General features: G+C 40.3%; 1 protein-coding gene across 2 annotated transcripts; it reads left to right on the top strand.

Moving 5' to 3' along the window:
* Positions 1–769: 769 nt before the first annotated feature.
* LOC131770673 (matrix-remodeling-associated protein 5) lies at positions 770–21,624 on the top strand. Of its 2 annotated transcripts, XM_059086386.2 has the most exons (21): positions 770–860; positions 1,181–1,299; positions 3,041–3,277; positions 3,871–5,147; positions 5,552–5,711; positions 6,259–6,471; positions 7,059–7,334; positions 8,395–8,670; positions 9,222–9,503; positions 10,134–10,270; positions 10,512–10,656; positions 11,239–11,514; positions 11,921–12,202; positions 12,511–12,647; positions 13,817–13,961; positions 14,371–14,646; positions 15,376–15,645; positions 16,277–16,523; positions 17,787–18,332; positions 18,746–19,282; positions 20,153–21,624. In XM_059086386.2, exons 2-21 carry the CDS (start codon positions 1,206–1,208, stop codon positions 20,439–20,441), a joined length of 6,102 nt encoding a protein of 2,033 aa, XP_058942369.2. In that variant the 5' UTR covers positions 770–860; positions 1,181–1,205; the 3' UTR covers positions 20,442–21,624. The 2 variants fall into 2 exon arrangements, with proteins under 2 accessions (XP_058942369.2, XP_066025145.1); XM_066169048.1 differs by having other exon boundaries at positions 808–1,299; positions 6,259–6,456.
* The last annotated feature ends 295 nt before the right edge of the window (positions 21,625–21,919 follow it).

The following is a 21,919-nucleotide window of genomic DNA, read 5'->3' as shown; positions in this document are numbered from 1 at the left end:
ACATCGCTGTAATGAATATTTGGACGTGAAGTTGAGTATCCCTATCAGAAAGCTATCCAATAAGCTCAAGCTGTGGCAGGCAGAGATTATTTCGAATAAAACTGAAGAATTCAGAGACTTTTTTAAGTTTTCGTGACCGGTGCGAAAAACCCTTTTTTTTCCTTTTTTTTTTCTTTCGCAAAATAGACCAGTCACGTTATTGGACCCAAACAATGATTCCAACTAGATTTAGTTGACTCAATAAGAACCTCGAACCGAAGCAAGCAGATATGGTAGAAAATTCAGATGGAACCAGAACCGTGTCGCAATATTTGATGTCAATAAAAGCCTACAACAGCATGTTATCAAAACGGCACAGGCTCTGCACCGAAGTATTTCCCCTTATTGCATGAGCAGTAAGGGGAAATATTTCAAACTGAATTTCTAACAGAAAGTTATTTAGGCACCAAGCCTTAAAAGGCTATTCCCTTTAAAAAGCTTTCATTGCGGGCATAGGCATTTACTGGAATCCGAGAAGATTTCTTCACCGAAATACCGAGCATAATTGGTTTGGGTGAGTGTATACAGCTGTTCACACCATTTTATCGTTGATGGGTTTATAACAAATTCACATCTGCAAGGCGAAATTGATATGGATTGATACGTCAGCTCGAACTCGTTTCAACGTTTGTGTCAAGAGGTTGGGCAGAGCAAAAAAAAAAATATGAAGTGTGACTCGACTGTTAATCCATCAGTTCAAATGAAAGGAAATAAGTTCAAATACTAAAATGATAACAGATAAAATGCAGTCGGCCATGAAGATACCCGTAAGGGAGTAATTTTCAATGTCTAGACTCAAAACAATTAAGTTCGATTAAGTGGTAAGTTTACAACGTACTCCATAGCTTATAAAAGCACAAATTGTGTAAAACAAACATAGCTGTAGTATGCTAGCCGCTTCTCATTTAGCGAAAGTTTACACCATGTCGGCATAATTTGGATTTGTGGAGGAAAGCGATATGACAATGAACGGATTAAATTGCTGAATGGATCGAATCTTTGCCACATTTCCGCGGTTAGTGGTCGCTGGCTACCATTTTTATTCCTCAGGCAATTAATTCAAGTAGCGTCGCCTGGCTAAGGAAATACCTATTTTACTGAGGTGAAACTTCCTTCCGGAATTTTCTCACCCGCCGTCTAGCTTTGTTTGCAGTGGGAAGAAACACATGTACAAGAATTTACGTGTCTCCATGGCGCAGACGTTTGTGTTGTGTTTGGTCGTTGTTTTAGGAACTCTTGCATCCGTCGTAAGGACCCAAGGTGAGCTGGTTAGGCGAACAGTGTTTTTTATGAATAATAAATGCACTATGCTGCGGTTGCTAGGTTTATACCGAGCTTTCCAATCCAATTTAATCAAAACCTTTTGCCTCTGGTATGCAAAGATCATTTAGAAAGACGTTCCGTACCTAATGAAAGTGTGACTAATTTGTTGAGGAATTCTCTTACTTCTTTGAGTCTCAGATCGGCGGGAGAAAGTCTGATTTTGCGACTTAAAAACAAATTTCAGAAAATTATGGTTGGATCCATTTACAAGGCTAAAATGTTTTACTCTTTGCCCCTCTTCTTATTCGCTTTCGTTTGAAGTTATATTTTCACGCATCGCTAACTGATTCTAACCGAGGGGATCATCGAATGTGTCTCAAAACGAAAAAGTGAAAAATTTCTAACGAGAGCAACCTCTATCCTGCTTATCACTAAGTAATTTGTGAAGGCGTCGGGTAAATTTATCGTTCCGAGAATCTCCGTCGAGTAGCCACTTAACAGATATCAGTAACACACGAATACTCACAGATATGACATGGAGATAACTGAATAACTGAGATATACATCTGTTTATTGAGAAAATGACCGATGCAGCTGAGGTTTAGCAACTTCATGTAAAAATTTTACGTCTAATTATAAATCAACTGCTAAACTAATTAGCGTGAAAAACAAAAAAAATAATACCTCCTTGAAGGAAAATTGAAATAATTGTCTCTCTCGTTAGCAATAAACTCATATCTATCATCTTCTTTAGATAATGTACTTATCTATAAACCGAAAGCTAACAATAACAGTACATTCCCAAATAGAGAAAACGCATTGACTCTTAAATTGACGTATACACCACATCTGAAACGTTTTAAGAGAATGATACTCAATTTTTGAACGTTGAAAAGTCTAAGTTCTTTCTTTTACGAAGAGTTACGCTCACGAGAAAGGGTCACGTTCATTGCGAAAAAGGACGTCAGATATTCGCAGAAAAACTTAAAAACTAAATATTTTTGAAGCAGAACAGCTTATAAAAACACAGCTTTGAAATGGTGACATAATTATACCCTACTGGCAATGAATTCCTGCGGTTTTTTTCGTAGGATGTTTTAAGCATTATTGGCATTACACAATACGACGGCAAAACAGCTGGGATTTTTCTCAGCTCTGTAAAGTGAAAAAGCTCTCCCCTCCCGTAATGATCTCACATAGTGTGGGTGGAACTTAGTCTGGTACCCAGACCTTTCACGGGCAAGGTGACAGTTACACGGTAGGATCTGGGTACGAGATTAGGTAGAGCTTAGATAAATGCAAAACAGGAGCAAATTGAAAGAAGCTGGTAAAGGGAATTAATCGATGAAAATTTAAACCGGAAGGAGCTCATCCTGAGCTCCTATTCAAAACGTTTCCATATGCCCTTTTTAACGCCTTACACCCAGACATCAATAGGGATTTTCTCCATTCAAATCTCTACACATTTCCAAGGGAGCGGATAAGGAGAATTTACTTAGCAGTTAAAAGCGTCTTCACCTCATGACCTTGATTTGTGATTTAAAAATGACATTGTAAAGGGAAATTAGATGCTGGTCACTCTAAGGAGTCTTAGGGTTATGAAAAAGTTCCTAAGTCAATTCTCTCAAGCCTAGTTCGTGTCCAAACCTAACGAACCTGGGCGAACGAAGTTAAGAGCTTTTTTTAATTAAGGTAAGAAAAAATAGTGAGCTTCACTGGACATTTCCATGAGTTGCAGGCACAGAATGGGAGGAATACACTCCATATTGGTGCACCCCAGTGGGGAGAGTTTTGATGAGCCGAGGAACGACTGTTAAGGAATGTAAAAGTTATTGCAATGAAGGCTGTGGAGCAATCGAGTGGTGGGAGGGCGGAGGCCAAGCGTGTTATCTGTGCACTGACTTGAGTCTTCTGATTGAGTTCCCATACACGCGGGATCTATCCTATCCTCCTCATGTGTTCATCAAACAATCAGGTATGTCTGGATGCGTGTTATTTTTTTTGTCATTTGGCTTGTTGAGAACGTGGTTGCCGAGTGGGCGGCATGCTGGATCCTGAATCCAGAAGTCCAGGTTCAAGTCCACAACTGTTCTTACGTGGTCTCAAGTTTAATCTTTAGATTTCGAGGTTAGGATTCATTATAGTATTATCAGGGTCAATTGCTGTATTCTTGATGTGAATGTGCTAGTATCTCTTCTTCTTTCTTTTTCCGCATAGTGCTTGCCTAAGAGCTGGCCCCTTTTATAAGCGCTGCAGGATGCGCGTACCTTTGCTCGCAGGGAGATTTGAGACGAGTTGGGGGGAGGTTCGCCGGGAGTCTGGCTCTGATATCAGTGCCAGACCCCTCGCCGACCTCTCGCTGGCTTACGTTGCTTCAAGCCTCATTCTTTTCCGTGAGCGAGGAAACCTAGTGCCGGAAGGCCCGTGAGGAGGGCCCTCTCGCAGGTTAACATTGTGCCAGTATAGATGCCAACACGCTCCTCTTACTTAAAGTGTTATGCTTGTGATTCTTCATTAATACACAACACCATTTTATGTTGTTCATCCTTTTGTTTTCAACTAAACTAGATGCGCAAGCTACACCTACTACTATTGCGACCACGATTGCAACAACGTCTACAGCAGTAACGTCTGATGAAGGAATACCGACAACCACACCTGACGAAATAAAGACAACTTCTTCGATGGAGGAAATATTCCCAACTATGTTTCCGATAGATGAAGATGACATATCATCTACGCCAGATGAGGAAGGTACAACATCTGCAGCAACAGATGGAGAGGATATTGCATCGACTCCTTTCCTAGTTTCAACACCTGCAACAGAGCAGGAAAAGACATCCGCCGTATATCAAGAAGGTACCACCGCTTCCCCAGAGATGACAACTTCAGCGCCAAGTGTAGAAGGAACAACGGCTACACCAGAAGGAACTACGACAAGGTCAGCTGTGGAAGGAGATGGAACAGTTTCTGAACCAGATCATCGGATAACAACCTCTGCTCTGAATCTACAACAAACAACAACTAGTCCGTTTCATGGAGGATCAATTTCTACCACCAACGAAGAAAGTACCACTAAGGAGGCAGAACAGGAAATGACCACTCTTTCACCAATCCAAGAAAGTACAGCATCCGCCGTGGACCTACAAACGACGACATCTGCACCTGAACACGAAAGGCCTACCTCTAAACCAGAGGTGGAAGGAACAAATACAGGTAAAGAGGAAACAACACCTTCACCTGGCCAAGAGGTAAAGACCTCTGAACTGGACCCAGTAGCAAAAGACCCAGAAAAAGAAACTTCCCTTCCTATCAAAGAAGCAACAACCACTTTACCTGAAAAAGGAGCATCTACCTCAGTGCCTGAGCTGGAATGGACGACCTTGTCACCACAGCCAGGAAGAAAGACATATGCGCCGGATCATCAAGGAGCGACCCCCGAGTCACACAAAGACATGACATCATCTCCATCAAGTCAAGAAGCCACAACCTCCGGACCAGAGCTCATAAAAACCACTTCAGCACCAAATAAAGAAGGATCGACATCTGCAACACATCAAGAAGGGACAACATCTCTTCTACAGCAAGAAGGAACCACTTCTGCAACAGAAGCTGTGCCACCTACCTCCGAGAAACAACAAGAGGGAACAAGCTCTGAACCAAGTGAGCAGGTAACAACTATACCACAAGGGCAGGAATTTTCAACTTCTTCTTACAAAGGAATTACCCCCGAGCCAAAAGAAGAACGGACCACAGTAACACATCCTGAAAAGAAAATGACAATTACTAATGGAGGGAAAACAAATTCAGCGAAAGAGGGAGGAACATCATCTACACCAACGGAGGTATACAGTCTTTGTCTTAAAGTATTAATCGTTCCTGAGATGTGACAAAATTATTTGCTCCATCGTTCATAATAAAAACACGGAACACTCACGAAGAAACCCACTTTCATTTTAGAAGTATGTAATACCATTCGACAGCGTGATCATGATTATGAGTGTAATCGCATAAACGACCCTCTCTTGTCGGTAGTCATGACTAACGTCTCAAAACCCTTCGCGGTAGTCCTTGTCCGAATAAAATGACTTCTTTCATTGAAAACCTTCTCAATACGATTTTTTGTTTACTTGAATTTAATGATTGCTTCCTCTTGAGTTGCCAAATTGCATTTGTTCACTGCGAACGACTATTCATCTTTCGAGAGCAACCCTCATTACTATTTTTTTCTTCCCTCAATTCCATTTAGAGTCATTCCATAAGATCTTCCGTGACTCTTCCTGGCGTTCCAATCCAAGTATCCTCCAAAACCATCTCGGAAACGGAGCTAGAGGTGTCCTGGATACCACCACATGAGGGACGCGCAAACATTTTGTTCTACAGAGTCAAAGTTATCGACGTCAGTGGGGGTAAGTACTGTCTGTGTAACTAAAGCAAGATTTCATGTAGTTGCATTTTTGATGGATAATCATTATTGTACTGTGATACACTTATGGTATAGGTATATTTACGCCAAATAACCTTGAAATTTGGATGATTGCTACTTTGGACGGTAGATAGGCGTCTTCTCTGTCTTGAAAATTTCAAATTTAGAAATGCTCAAAATCTTTATTGAAGTATTATCAGTGAGGCGATATAGAGGGTTTCTCTGGTTCCCTCTGACTTGTAACTAATTGCAATGCATCCTGCAAGTCCTTAGTCCAAGTTCCGTCTGTGAGAGCATACCTTTACCACTTTTCACAGTTTCTGATACAAAAGGCCTGAAGAGGCGTCTGTATTTCCAGGCTAACGCTTCCTGGACAAATATGTTTGTTCATAACCCTGTATTGTCATTTAAGCAGTGTTCGAACACAGTGTCTACAAGATACCGATGGTGGCGAAGGCACTTCGCTTACATCGTGGTGATTTTTAGCTGTTGTAGCTCATTTCTGTTACTAATCTTCTTCTCTCTCTCAGGCGGGCTTACAAGAATAATCCAAGTGCCGCAGTACGTTCAGTCAGTCACGGTCGACTCCCTTAATCCGGACACGGAGTACTTGTTTGCAATATCAGCTGGCAATCAACATGGAATTGGACCATTGTCGGAGGAAATGTCTGGGCGAACGAAGGCCATAATAGCAAGAATAGAACCCACAAAGGACACTGAAGTGCAAAGTACGAGTCAAGAGGGTAACAGCTTATACATTTCAACTTACATACGTTTTTTTCCTACCTGTGGGCAATTTAAAATAGTTTTGAAAACCCATGTTCGTTATGTCGGGGCGAGTTAGGAAAACTGGGTCGAGTACACGAAATGAAGACTTCCTAGAGACTTCCCCGGAATACTTCACCTCATGCAATCCTGAATTTCTGAAAACGAAACAAAGATAGGTTAAATGAATCACGTCAAAAGAAAAACCTTCCTTTTCTCTTATATCTTGTGCGGAAATTTTGATGATATAGCATAGCTTGACGTATTTGATGCAGTTCCTTTTCACTATTTCTATCGAGGACATCACAAAATGGAACAAATCAGGTGCCCAAGGTCTGTGTATTTTTTCGTATGTGGTTGGCCATGTTTACAACCCAGCTATTTCTATACACGATTCTCCAATGGATTATATTCCAAAACCAAGCGTAAAGCTCTCTTTTCGCATTGACAAATTTATATTATTGTCTCGCTTTGCAATACTCGTTGAAAAAGTTCTTACAATTTTACCAAAAAACTTCAACGTTTTTCAGCTCCATTCACGACCATTTCTTCTTTCTTTCAACAGACCCAGTCGTAAGACTCTCTCACCGCACAGACTTTGTCGTTGCCGGAATGGACAAGAGTACCAGAGCCATATGTTTTGTGAGTGGACAGGAATTTATTGGTTGGTTTAAATCAACTGGGGAACAAATCATTGGCACAAGTCCCAACCACAGAATGTATGTGGAGGACGAAGATGACAGCTATTCGCTTGTAATCCGCAGGCTTATGCAATCTGATGGCGGGGAATACGTTTGCCGTGGAACCAAAACGAGTGCAACTTATTCGCTCTACGTCGAATGTAAGTGCTGTATGGTCTAATGATAGAAAAACATTCAGGAGCCATTCTTCCATTGTAAAATGGCAAGGGTTTGAAACAGCATTGATCAAAACATAAGGGAAAGAACGGGCCAAGTTTCCTCAGAAAATTCTTGACAAGAGGATTATTGGCGAGCATATTGCAATTCTCTTCAAAAGAGTTCGGTAAACTTTTGATTTATGAAAAAATAAACCTTGATAGATATTTTAAATTCTTACCAAAAAAAATGAGGAATGTGCATGTTGCGAGTGGAAAGACGCATTTGGAAAACGTTTTACTTGAGTTTCTGCAGAAATTAGTCTGATTTGGACACGGTTTCCTAGCGGCTAATATGCTGGAAACAACTACAGATAGAGAAGTCTAGTTTTGAGTCCAAGCTGGTTCATTGTGCTATTTTATTGGGCCATTTTATTTTGTCATTTTATTGGGCCATTTTATTGGGCCATTTCATTGTGCCATTTTATTGGGCCATTTTATTGGGCCATTTTATCGGGCCATTTTATTGGGCCATTTTATTGGGCCATTTTATTGGGCCATTTTATTCTTAAAGTACCTCTCTTAACCCAGGATTATAAACGTGAATTGGCAAACTGTCAGGGGAAAAATGACGAATCACAGTGAGGTTATTTGTTTAGGATTGAAATCCCACTGCCGAGAGGATGAAGCGTTTGTCCATCCCTGAAATTTCGGTACAAATTTGAAAGCCGAACACTAAAAAAAATCAATATTCGTGAAAGCCTATCTGAGCATGCGTAGACTTCCGAAGCTGTCGCCTCTTGGCAATCTTTCCCATGGTGTTTTCTTTTCGTTTGACTTCTTTTTCAGGCGTACTAGGCCTATGAATATTACAGATGCCCTAAAAAATGTATTGTGTTAAACTGTTTTTAACACACTTTTATAGATAACAATTGTGCGATCGTATCGAGCCGCCATGTTTGTTTTGCATGTTTTAAAGCTTATGCTATACTCAGATCTTGTGCGGTCAAAAAAACCCTGTGGAGCCTTCTTAAACCTAAAGGTCTCTCTAATTTTGCGTCGACAGTTTCTGTGGAGGATCCTCCAGACGTTCAAAACTTATGGTTAAACCAAGAAGGTGAGATATTTGTCGGTGTCAAGATTGGGTACCCGGCTCCGGAGTATCTCTGGCAGAAAAATGGAGTCAAACTTGACGCAAACTCAGGTCGATTTCGTCTCCTACCGGATGGAACCATCAAAATTAGTAAAGTGTCCGCCGAAGATGCTGGAGATTATAAAGTGAGAATATCTCAATTGAACAGACGACGGGAAACCACTGAAACAATTAAAGTTAGGATTTTTGGTAAGCGATATTCGTTACATTTAAAATTGAGATCATAAGCTCAAGATTTCGTTCACATGGGTTTGGGGTGAAGCCCGAAGGAAGTATCATGCACAAATATGGAGGCAAATGATCCTTATAGAGAAATCTGTTTTTTGTCTCGTCACGAGCATGGGACAAAGAAAAAATTCTGAGACAGCATGAGGAATCGAACCTCAAACCTTCGGATTCCGCGCTACGGTGCTCTACCACTGAGCCACAGAGACTCTGGAAAATCACACTCATGACAAGACGAAAACATCTTTCTATATTTCTTTACCAAGCTCAAAACGTACCATCTCTCTTGTTCTAATGATGCTTACGTTGCAACATAAATGTGCTAGTCGTTTGAACCTTGATAAGAAGACAGGCTCGTTAAAAGTGTTTCCGGTTTCTGCGCTTGGTTAGTCCATATTGTCTCCTCGTCCGGTAGGCGGTAGGCCTCCCACTCAAACCAGCTTTAAAGGCGAACTGGGCCAACCTGTCTAAATATCGCAAACAAAAAACTAAATGAAGTTAATTGAAATCCATAGACCCTCCGCAGATCGACACCACAAAGCCAGCGGAACGCAACCTCACCTTTGGCTATCCAACGACATTAGAATGTTTAGTTTCCGGTATTCCCAAACCGGAAGTCACATGGACCGGCCCAAATGGAGAGACAGTCACAGGGTCTGAGCAACGCATTTCATTTCAAAGCGACGGTAGTTTAAAGATATTTCAAGTAAACTTGATGGATATGGGCAGATGGACCTGTGAGGCGATAAATTCTGTGGGAAGTGCCAGCCGACAGATTGAGGTTCAGGCGATTTATAGTAAGTTTTTTTAAGATAAAATTGGAAGGTTTAAATATTCTTTTACAATATGCGATAGATAAATTGTTATAAACGACAAAGAAAATGTATGTAATGCCCGATTATGATGGTTCATGGCAACCATCATTGTAACCAAAGCTGAGCACAAGAAACGTGGGAGAAACTTGGCTGAAACTGCAGGCATTCAGGCCCAAATCTCGTAGGAAAAGGGGGAGGAAGGAACTCACGTTTTGGTGCAGTAAATATTGAGAGTGCAGAATCAAATTGGCCTTTTATCAAGTCATTTCGTCGGGATGGCGTTTAACACTAAAATTTTTTTTAGGGACTTTTTCTAAATCAATAATTTTCATATCAATTAAGGATGGACACTTTTAACACGCCAAAGAAGTTTGCTTGTGCTGTGAAATTTGAGTGAGGGTTATGTGCTCGGCTTTTTTCTCAATGAGATACTGCTTCTCTCATAACAGTGCTTTCTCTGCTGGCTCGCGAATAAATTGTGAGATCTTTTAACTCTAATTTTATTCAGCTCATTCTCGCAACAACGGCCTATATTTCAGATACAATCAGCTGGTTCGCTAGAAAGTAAACATTTTGGTAATTATGTATTGATTTAGAACTTTGCTTCCCCAGTGCCGCCGGAGATTCATCAGCTTTCAAACATCACCGCAAATGAAGGAGATTCTAAATCATTGAAATGCACCGCTACCGGTTTCCCTCTCCCGAAAGTGATTTGGCTCAGGGACAACAAAGAATATCCAGGACAGATGGTGGGTTCCGACATGGACACTTGTTTAAAGCTCTATTTCATCGGTTTTCGTTATGACTTTTTTTATTGAAACTGAAAATTCGAAGTTACACAATAAATTATTCTTGAAGTCCGATTTCTGGCGGTAATCTGCTCATATCAGCCAAAAATTGTTAGTACTCCTTGACGCATAGGCGGGATAAACGGGACAGGAAAGCGGGTTGTCGTGCATAGTTTATTTCCTATTACCTTTTAAACCACAGAAAAAACCTGGCGAGAGCGTGTTGAACCTGGAAGATCTCGGCTTAGACGACATCTCGAAGTTTATTTGTGAAGCTTTTAATGCAGCAACGGACGAGGAAGGAGAAATTATTGTCAAGACAGTTGCTATTGATCTCTTTGTTATGGGTAGGTATTTTACGTCAACTTTGCTAAGGTGGCCATTTTAATTACAGTTCCCATGTCTGCCGTTGCTAAGAACAGTAAATCACGTCAAAAAAGGTAAAAAAGAAACTGGATGGGATCAATGTTTCTTGAGAGGCCATTGGGCACGAAGTCACGACAGCAGGGCCAAGGAAAACTAGGGTCGAAAAAAATTTACTGGTGTTTTTCTCAAAAACGTTAATTTAATGAAACATTTTAGTACATTGTTTAAATGCGATGTTGGAAAACTACATTCCAAATTTTGAGGGATTCACGTTAAAAAGTGTCCATTCTATAAGAACTAGAGGTAGGGTAATTTTGCCACCGAAAATGATATTTGAATTACAAAGTCACGATGCCGCGTGACTTAAGGCTCTGACGTAGGTTTGTGTGTTCCATATCGGATCGAGGCAATATGGCTGAAAGTGAGTGAAGAGTAGGGGAGGCAGATTATGTGTCTCTGGTGAGCATGACAAGCAAAGCGGTTAGAAAACCCTATATAACCCTTCAATAATGACTGAATTTGTTGTATTTTGTGCAATTTTAAATCATAACGCTTTCTTTCAGTTGAACCAAGGCCATACGATTCAAACCTGGTCAAAGAACCCGTATATAGTGAGCTCGGGAGCCCAGTCCCCGTCCGACTGGCCTGTGCATTTACCGGTTACCCTCCCCCTGAGGTGCGGATCACAAAGGATGATGATAGTGTGGTGAATGGCATAGAATCAGTTTGGATTGACATCGTAACAGATAGCCTCGATGATTACGGAGTGTACCACTGTGTCGCCGAGAATGTGGTCAGTCTTTCCAAGTTAAATTATACCTTCGAAGTCAAGAGATCAGGTTGGTATTGACTCCATAAAATTAATATGATAGTTGTGCTACACCGGTGAGCGATTCTTGTCAATGATCTTCAGGGCACATTTCAATTGGGTGTTGTCGCCTATGGCCAAGGTTAAATACCCTCTACAGCCATTCAAGGAGCCAATGAGCTGAAAGCGCGGGAAAACACAAGTTGACGGGTTGCGATTAGCTTCAGCTAAATATCTGATTGGTTGAGGGGGGCAGGGGGGTAGGCAAGTTTTCTAGACCAATCAAGAAGCGAACCGAATCAAAAGCATTGCAATCCCACACTGCATTTAACACTCAATTGAAAATAGTTAGATAAACTAGCCGTGAGATACAAAACGTCATTATCTAGTGGAGTCAGCAAAATCTAAGTTTACGTTCATTTCATTCATTCTGTCAGAGGCTCCGAAGTTTACGTTAGAGCCCAAGGTCCCCTCTGGAAATCTAACCGCAGGCTTTCCAGTGACCATGACATGGAACGTTTCCGGTATTCCAAAACCGGAAATGAGATGGAAGAGCTCTTCGGAAGGATATGTAACTTTGGTCAATCCTCGCTTTTTATTGAGTGAAAGAAATCTTACCATTAAAACATTGGAGGAAAAAGACGCTGGAATTTGGACGATAGAGGCGACAAATAGCTTGAAAACCACGAAAGTTCAGGTGGAATTCGGCACAATATTTGGTGAGAGGCCAGCAAAGATTTTAGATCCGGCTTTATTTTCATTCAATACTAGGATTCCTTTCGATCAAAGGATCCTTTGGTACATTCTTTCAAAAGAGATTATTTCGCTCTCCTTTTTACATTGATCACATCGTTGAAAATCTGTATTGAGTGATCGGCGGGGAGGTTTGGTCCGCCTGAAACTTCTAAAAAAGATAACTATTACTTATACACTTGTGCTTATATGTCACGAAGTGTTCTGTTGAGGGTAACGTAAAATGACTTCTTCCGAATAATCTTAATATTCCTTTCAATTGAATTCATCACAGTGTCGCCCCAGATCAAGCCGATACCTGATGTGGTGGTATATGAAGGGGAAAATACTACGCTGACCTGCACTGCTTCTGGAGTCCCGACCCCGGATGTAAAATGGATATCAGAGGGAAAGGAGTTTTTTGATGAGCAGGTATTTATATACAATAGTCTCGTAATGCATAGTTTGTTCTCGACACAAAGACCCACTGTCAAACTTCATGAGACAGGTGGATTTTTATGTGTTAAATTTACACATTACTCAAGACCATGCAGTTCAAAGCACGGCTGCTTTGTACTAATCAAGGTTTGATCATCATGTCTCCCGAATAGCTTTGTCGACAGTTTATTCTAAAACATGAAAATAGTGGGCTTAGTATTTTAAGAATTGGCACCGTTTTGACACCATATTCGATTTTTAATTTATGTGATTTTGAGCTGAAAGATGTTAGACTTGCTCATTCCACTATACAGTTTCTGTCAATTTGTAACCTTGCAAAACGTAACCGGCGGCAAGCAGGCTACAACTTGCAATTGTAATCAGTAACCTGTGCCTGCAGCCTGCAACCGGTAACATGCAACTTGCAACATGCATCTTGCAACATGCAACGTGCACTTCACATCCTTCAATTTCAAATTACACTCTGCAACCTGTGACGTGCAATTTCAACCTAAAACACAAAGTCTGCAGCCCACGCTTACAAATGTGTAAACTAAAACAGCACTGAGGATTACACCATCATTTCTGGTGTATGATTTCTCATCATCATCATCATCATCAGGTCGAGCATGCTCCGTATTCCATGACATGCTCCATATTTCTCTGTCTTCCATTGCAGTTGATAGTTATTCACGTCTGCATCCTGTGTCATCCATCATTTGGTCAATGTGGGTCTTTTTTGGGCGTCCTCTCGGCTGATTTCCATGTGTTGGCTTTCAGAGTAATACATCCCTTGCAAGTTCGTCTTTACTGCGCCAACAATGCCCTACGAATCTCATCCTGTGTTGCTGTAGCGATTTACTGATTTTCGGGATGTGGCCGTAGAGCTAGAGGCCTTTTTTACAAACTATTGTTTCATAAACTGAATTAGTCATTTAAATTGGCCACGGTAAAGAATTTCGAAACTGACGTTTTGAGCCGAAGGGCTAACACTCAAAACGTCCGCTTTGAAACTATGTACGGTGGCCAATTGACATTATCATCTCAGTTGATCAAACCAAATTATCCTGTAGTACTCCCCACTGACACAGTTCCGCGGTTTCTTTAGAAACGTACCTCCTTTATTCATATTGTTTCTGTACTTTATGTTTTTTTCTCGCCAGAAATCACCTGGTAAGAGTGAGATAACTCTGCTGAACCTGGGATTGGAAGACAACTCGCAATTTATTTGTGAAGCGAAAAATGGAGCACAAAACGACAAAGGGAAGGAGCTGGTTGATGTGCAAAACATGAAACTTATCGTCAAAGGTGAGTTGGATTATTTGTAATAATGATATTTGGTTGTACCCAAAACGACTTATTTATGACATTGATGTAACGAATGGATCGAGCCGGGCGATGCATCCAAGCAGTTTGACTGACGTATTTGAATTGACCAATCACAACTGACACTGTTTGAGTCTTACAGCCAATGGTATCACTGGAAAACTAGCCAATCAGTTTCGATGAAGCCTAAAACACCTCCCCTGACAAACAGCTCTTCACTTGACAATGACTTCCGCTCAAGTTTTCGTAACGTCATACTATATTAACAATAGCAGTCTTTTTTAAAACTACTTTTATCTTTTCTTAATTGGTCGATCACACCACACAGTCGATTTTTATTTCAGAGTGAAAGTACTCACTGCATTACTCATTCATTCATTTATTTTGCCAGTTGAACCTAAACCAGCGGATAGTACCCATCGCGCCAAGCCTGTTCTTTCCTACATTGGAAACCCTGAACCTTCAGTCTTCAACTGCGAGTTCAGCGGTTATCCGCCTCCTGATGTAAGAATCTTGAAGGATGGTCAAGTTTTGGCTTATGGCGAGGATTCAATTTCGTACAGCGTTAGCGTTGATAGCGTAGATGACTTCGGTGAATATGTCTGCATGGCCGAAAACGAAGTAGGGAAATCCAAGAAGAACTACACCTTTGCGATACGATCTTCAGGTAACGAGTATGGAAATACTATAAGGCCATTTAAGAGTTCTTAACACTTCATTTTGAAAATGAAGAGGAACAAGGCTCTTGGCCTCTCAGGAGACGGCCTTTTCATTGCCGGAGCTGACTTCTTGAATGAATGCTTTAATGAATGAAAATTAAGTCACTAAAGAAAGACCGTTTTGAAAACTCGAACAAACCTTCAAACCATATGGCAACGTCTGAAGAGAGCAATTTTACAATTGAGTGTTCAAAACGGATATGATGAAAATGTAATGGATTGTTTTGGTTCCTCTTTCTTCCGCTCTGTGATTGGTCTAGCGGAGAACTCGTGCCAAAATCTCAGCCAATCAAATAAAAACCTGAAACAAATCCCAACTTGGTTACTCGCGTTTTCCCGTGCTTCAAGTAGAATGCCTGGTTTTGCTTTGAATTCTCATTGGTTAATGATGATGCTCGCTTTTCTTCTGATTGGCTGTTTTAATTATTTTGATTTTGGTTTTGCATTGCTCAGTCGGAATATGCTCAAGTCAATCAACTAACCAAACGGTCAAACAAACAAGCAAACCGTCTCTCAATCACTAAATGAGCTAAATAAACCTCAGATACACTTCTTAACAAGCTTCGTGCCTCCGTAACCTAATTTCCAAAGCGCCGATTTGGTAAGATCCAACATGGTATCTTGTCTAAAAAAAAATATACACGTTTTGAATCTTTTACTCTGCTCGTATTCCACAGCCGCACCAAGTAGCCCAAGAGACTTCACCGGGGAACCAACATGCGACAGCGTGGTCTTAAGCTGGAGCCACCCAGACGACAGTGGGGGATTTCCTGTCATAAGCTACGTTATCACTTACAGCAATAACACAGTGGTCATCTCCTCTGACCTAACTGACTTCATCATTGACAACTTAAAACACGGCACAACATACAAAATCGGTATACAAGCTAGAACAGAAGCCGGCATCGGGAAAGAAGCAAATGTTGAAGTGAAGACGACACAGTTTTGTGAGCAATATTCTGTTTGTATTAGTAAATTGTAAAAATCATTTAATGAATTCAAAATAAGGGAGAAAACAAAGACGACTATTTAAATCGCAGTCGAAAGTTTTCTTGTAAGAAAGAAAGAAATTGAAGAAGAGCACGAAATTATTAGATAAGATTGTTTCATGAAAATCAACTACATAATTTTCGTCCGTTTGCTACGAGGTTAGTTCGTATTACGTTTCTTTTACGGAAGGCTCGTGTGCAGCTCCTTTCGCCTTTAGAGCTGTTTCAACTTGGTGGAAAGTTACCCTATGGCCGAGATGATGATGAAATGGAGGCCCTTCTAGGAGTTATCGGAATACAGGATATTTGGGGTAAAAATGATAGGAATAAGGGATACTCGAGGAAAAAATAAATGGGACAGGGGATATTTGAAATAGAGATTCCGGGATATCGAGCTTTAGAATTATAGGGATATAAACAACAAGATATTTAGGCCAAAAATTTATAGGATACGGGATACTCAGACCCCTCCCCTCTCCCTCCTTCTCCATCTGCTAATGGAGCCTTGAAATGGGATCGCACAATCTCATAATTAGGCTCAGAAGGCGTACAAACTAATCCTGGAATTCTTTGTAAAACACATTTTCAGGCCAAGTGTCATCTTGCGTAAACGTACTTGAAGATGGAGATCTATACACTTTAAATGCCAGTCAGGGTCTCTGGCCCAGAGATGGATTTTGCCGAGCACTGAGTGCGCACAGAGCATCGGAGCCTGACATGTATAGGCTGTCCGCTGACTATTATATCCCTGGCACTAAAGGCTCAATGGTGGTTACCTACGTGGGTGTGTTCTTTAACGCTCAGAATGAGGACAACTTTGATTTTATATTCTTCAGGTAAAAATGTTGAAGATGATATATTGTTTTATAAAGAAAACTTCGTGAATGAAAGTGATCCTCGCAGTGATGTGCACTACTTAGGCAGTAGTGAAAATAAGGCCTGAAAAAAAAATTCAGGCCTGTACGGGATTTGAACCCATGATTTGAACTCATTCACGTCTTTATCCGCAGTTCAAATATATGACTTTCATATATTCTTAACCGTCTATTCATCACTTCACGGGTTTATTTAGAACCACCATTTTTTTTCAGGCCTTATTTTCACTACTGCCTAAGTAGTGCACATCACTGCGAGGATCACTTTCATTCACGGGTTTGCTATGGGTTTGCTTAACTTCGCTCTATAATTTGTTCAGAACACTCGAGCCGTCCTCTACACCAATCATATGCAAGACAGAAGCCCTAGGCGTTTTTGTTTTTTCATTGAGCTCTGAGTGGCTCCCCGTGATATTTTTACCTTTACTGTGATTGCCTGTTGTGTTTACTTTGATCCTGGTCTTACGACACTGAAACAAAAACTACTCTATCTAAACGAATTAAATTTGAATTTCCCTGGTCAGTGATTGAAGAAAAGTAAAATGGTTTCCGTGTCTACATAGCCTGATGTAAACACGCGGGAGGTTGGGAGAACACGAGATAAGCAGCTTATCGAGTTATCTCCCAACCTCCCAAGTGTTTACATCAGGCTATGTAAACACGGAAACCATCTTACATTTCTTTTATAAAATAACTAATGAAAGAGGAACGAAAACCGCGTTTACAGACGCTTATGTAAAATGGTTTTATTGCCAATCAGAGCGCGTGTACTATTTGAATTATTTTATAAAATAATATCCTCTTCCGTGTAAATATATGGCATGGTTTCTCTCCATTGTGGGAGTTTCAAAAGAATTTTAGGAAAAGTCATTTAATCAAGTTGGAACAGTCCAAGTACAGAAACATGTACCTTATTGCTGGGCCTAAGTCTGTTCATAAGAAAGATTGCATACTTTTTGAGAGCCCTGAAAACATGTCTATTTTACAACACCTTCCCATATATTCCAGATAAAAAAAATTAAAAACACAAGTCGAGCCGGAGTTTGAATTTGACGAAGGCAAAATAAATTTTTGAAGAGGAGGTATTTTCTGTAATTCTTCAAGTTAATTCTTCAAGTTAATTCTTTAAGGTTAATATAGACGACTATTAATATAGATAACTATTTTTCTATGGGGATATCAACTTATAATGCTTAACCATTTTTTGGAATTTTACTCACTCAGGGTTGGAGCAAGTGACAACCCGTGCTTCCAAACTGGTGAGATCCAGCGAGGCCGGCTGAACTGGTATGGTTCCCAGGTCGGCTCCTGTCCGCACGGCCCACCTCGCAATGCACGATGGATACACATTACACTCGAGGTCCGAAAGTCTGAAGTTTCAGTTTTCCTAGAAGGAGTTCACGTGACTTCTTTTCGAGGCCACTTCCCTCCTAAAGGTGCTGGGGGTGTGTTATTGGCTAATCGCCGTGGAAGTGTTGTACGGTTCAAGAACTTTATCATCAACGATATACCTTCTTTGCCGTTTGAAACAAGGAGTTGTGCTACAATGCAGGATAACACAAAGTACTACTCCATGATAAGTCAAGGCGACTTCTGGTCGCAAGGATTCTGCCGCGCTCTTCTGAAAAATGTCAACTTGGAGGAGACATCTACTTATCAAGTGTCCGTGGACTTGTTCAGTGATCTGGGTTGGAGTGGCGACAGGATTGCATATCTTGGAATTATTTTCAATGCCCGTGATATCAATAATGCTGACTTCATTTACTTCAGGTAAACGCCTAAAGCATAACCCTAAACATCGTATCGTAAAGGCTCATATTAGCACCCCCTTCGAATAAACGCCGATCCTATCGACCAAACCTTTTACCAAAAGGCCTTCCTCTGAAAAATTGCCCTTCCTTCTCTTCTTTTTAAAATAAAGGAAAGATCAAGTTGGCCGAAATAGTTATGTGCGTTGCTTGGTGATAAAGCAACTTGTGTTTGTGAACACTTAAGGTTTGAAAAAGTAACGAGTGTCCACTCTGCCACCATTACGACTTAAGGTTGAACTTCAGATATTGTTACAAGGTTTATGCTAACATTTTATAATAAAAAATGATTATAACTAATTGTCTTGCGCAACTAGTACGCCTTTTTTCGTGCCAATTAAACTAACTCATGAACCAATTGTTAATTTGTTCTAGACCTTACTGGAAGGATCACTGTTACCAAACAGGATACATGATGGGCGGACGGCAGAGGAGAGAAGGAGCCAAAACCGGGCCCTGTTCCTGCACCGTAGCAGGCGGGAAATGGTTTAACGTCCGCCTGGAAATCCGCAGTAACATCGTAAGCGTTTTCATGAACGGCCTAGCTGCTGCAACTTTTAAATCGCATTTTCCCTCCACCAACAAAGGTACCGGTGTTCTTGTAACGGGCGGTTGCCAGAAGTCCATTCGTTTCAGGAACTTTACCGTGAAATCGCTTCCGTTACTGCCTTTTACTTCCAAGAATTGTCAGGGCGCAAGGGATTCTGGGAGCTATTTCACCTTAATGGCTTATCCCGGAATTGAAGACACTACTCAACCCGGTGTGTGCCGCGCAGTGTACCCGAAAAATGTCCTGGGCACTAGTTACGTCATCAGCGTCAGTTTTTATGTTCAGGGGAGTCTGCTGGGTGGAAAGTATGGCGTCATGTTTAATGTGAAGAACGCTGACAGCTTCGAGTTTGTTTACTTCCGGTAAGAATAAATTTATAAAAAAACGATTTAGCTATTTTTATTCGATGGGGCGTATTTTCATCGATACTCTCTATTTCTAAATCAAATTTACTAAGACGGCCTGTCAAACGAAAGAAAATATTAAGAGCCCATGAGAAGTCAGAGTGAGTCTATGTGCCCACCTCAAGCGCGAAAAAAACGCAAAGTATGAAGTCATGATTGGTTCTGGCGCTGCACCTGATTGGTTGACTATGTGGTGCGAGTTTCTTGACCAATCTTGGTGCTAAACAAAACAAAGAACTGCTCTATGAGTCACTTAGTAAGTTTTTCTCAAACACACGAGTTTCTATCGCAGCTGATTTTTAAAATAATGCTGAATAACATTTACCGGTACTTCTGGCGGCCACGTCTTTGTTTTTTGAAGCCTTGTAAGGCTTAAAAAATAAGGGAATTGACCTTTATGAAACCCAACAGGCCATCTCAATACTACTCAGGTTTATGAGACTGTTTTATCTTTAAATATTTATGAAGTTCTTTCAACTATTTTACGATAATTTTTTCATTCTAAATCACCTGATAGACGGTGTAATTTAGTAATATCAACTGCGTTGATAACGTAAATTGGTCACCGTAAAGGGTTTAAAAGCTGACGTTTCGAGCTGTAGCCCTTCGGGCTTGTGCTGAAAACGTCGGATTTGGAATCTCTTGTTAACGGTGGTTAGTTTACTTTACCAACTCAGTTGATAGCACCAAAGTATCTCGTTATACCTCCCACCGACTCAGCAGCACAGTTGCTATAGAAACTTACCCCTTTTATTACTCTTACTCTCTCTCAGACGGGGGGTTCCACGAAGTAATGCTTTCATAACATATTTCCACTCTCATTTCCAGACCCTACAACCGCGATGACTGCGTTCAAATAGGGTACCTTCAAGGCACCAAAATCAACGAAGGGGAACGAAGAAAACCGAAATCCCTGACATGCTCATACGGATTCATGCGGGGTGGAAGTTGGTATGATGTGCGCCTCAAGGTCAACGGAAGCGAAGTAAAGGTTCTCATAGATGATGTAGTGGTCGCCGTTTTCAAGAGTCGATTCCCGACTATTGGGCGCGGAGGAGTCATGGTGGCCAGCGGTTACAAGCGAAGAATAAACTTCAAAGACTTTCGCATATTGTAATTATATCAGTGAAGAGCTGTGAATATTTACCCAATCCTTGGCTATAATGTGGCTTTGAGAAAATCTCACGTCCCTTTTCTAAGGGAAACGGGTCGCGATTGGAAGTTGAGTGCGACATGTACCTCGCAAACGGCACTTTCAATTTATCTGAAAGGCATTTGAATTTTCTTTATTCGGGAATATTAAACCGATACAAATAGTGAACTTCTTAATTTTCCTTGAATAGAGTTTCTTGCCCTTTAGAAAAATATGCAATTAGAATTTCAGGTTAAAAAAAGTTAAAGGAGTTTTATTATGTGATGAAGACTTCGAGTTTTTGTTGCTTGTAATAGTTATGAAATACTTACGTTACTGATCATTTTTATCGACTATGTTAAGGTTTATGTTTGGTTCATGATATTATATTTCAAAGTTGTTTTACCCGTTAGTGTCAGATAATGAAGATACGATCATTCTTCATATATGAATGATCGAGCTATCCACAAAATTTCACGGTGGTATGCCATGTGCCAAATAGATTATAATCTCTTGGTGAACCATATAACACGTAAATTTAATATCTATCAATCTATAGAATAACACTATTGTACCCATGCCTCATACGTTATTCAGGGCAAATTTTGTGCTTTTTAAGCCTTTTTGTTGTAATTCGTGACTAAGTAAATGGTGACACAGCAATTAAAAAAATTATCTTTTTACGGACTATTAAACACTTTTGTAAGAAAAAAGGGAAAAAGTTTTATATACTCACATTATGTAGTTTAACGAAACGGGTTAAAAAGAACACAAAGAAAGGACTTGAGTGATCATTTCACAGTTGAACTAGCAAAAAACAAATATTTTAAATCGAGGCCAGTGTAACAACAATTCCTTTCCTGAGCTGATGAAGTACTCAGTTTGAAACAGTGAGTTCCTAGTTCTTGAAAAAAAAATAGCTCCCGAACGTCGACAAGCTTTAATTTTTTGTGTTTTTATTTCTGCTCTCTCCCGATGATTTCACAGCATTTCCACAAGAAACAGCTATTTTCCATGGAAACCGAGTCCTTCTCGTGAAAATGTCAATATAGATCGTTTGACTTAATGAAAGCCTGAAAGTGGTGGAAGTGGTTTTCTGAAGATTGTATTTTGAAGGAAAATAAAAAAAATATCATCACAGGTAGTGTTACGGTGTTACGATATATAATATCAGTTTGTAATATGTTCACAATTTTGAATAGTTTTTATATTGCTTTGCTGGTATGAATGTAAGATTATAAAAATAAAACCTTTTTTAAAGACCTTTTGTTTATCTATCCGAGTTAAATATTGATGATCACCAATTTCGGATGCATTTTACACCTTCTAGAAGAAAATTTGAATTAACTAACCAATCGGTTATTTGTTTTGATTTTACTAGGCAGCTATTTCCTTCTACATGTTGACACAAAACTTGCTACTTTTTCAACCAATCAGATTCAAAACTAAGACCACGTTTTCCG

This window comes from Pocillopora verrucosa, chromosome 6, assembly GCF_036669915.1.
Source record: "Pocillopora verrucosa isolate sample1 chromosome 6, ASM3666991v2, whole genome shotgun sequence".
Lineage (NCBI taxonomy): Eukaryota > Metazoa > Cnidaria > Anthozoa > Scleractinia > Pocilloporidae > Pocillopora > Pocillopora verrucosa.
Note: the sequence above shows the minus strand (reverse complement) of the source record. Positions and strands in the feature narration are given on the sequence as shown.

Excerpts from the sequence above, each read along its gene's own strand:
- LOC131770673 (XM_059086386.2), top strand. The coding sequence starts at position 1,206 with ATGTACAAGAATTTACGTGTCTCCATGGCGCAGACGTTTGTGTTGTGT. Across the intron at positions 6,472-7,058 it reads GCAAAGTACGAGTCAAGAGG|ACCCAGTCGTAAGACTCTCT; the intron begins GTAACAGCTTAT and ends TTCTTTCAACAG. Across the intron at positions 7,335-8,394 it reads TTATTCGCTCTACGTCGAAT|TTTCTGTGGAGGATCCTCCA; the intron begins GTAAGTGCTGTA and ends TTGCGTCGACAG.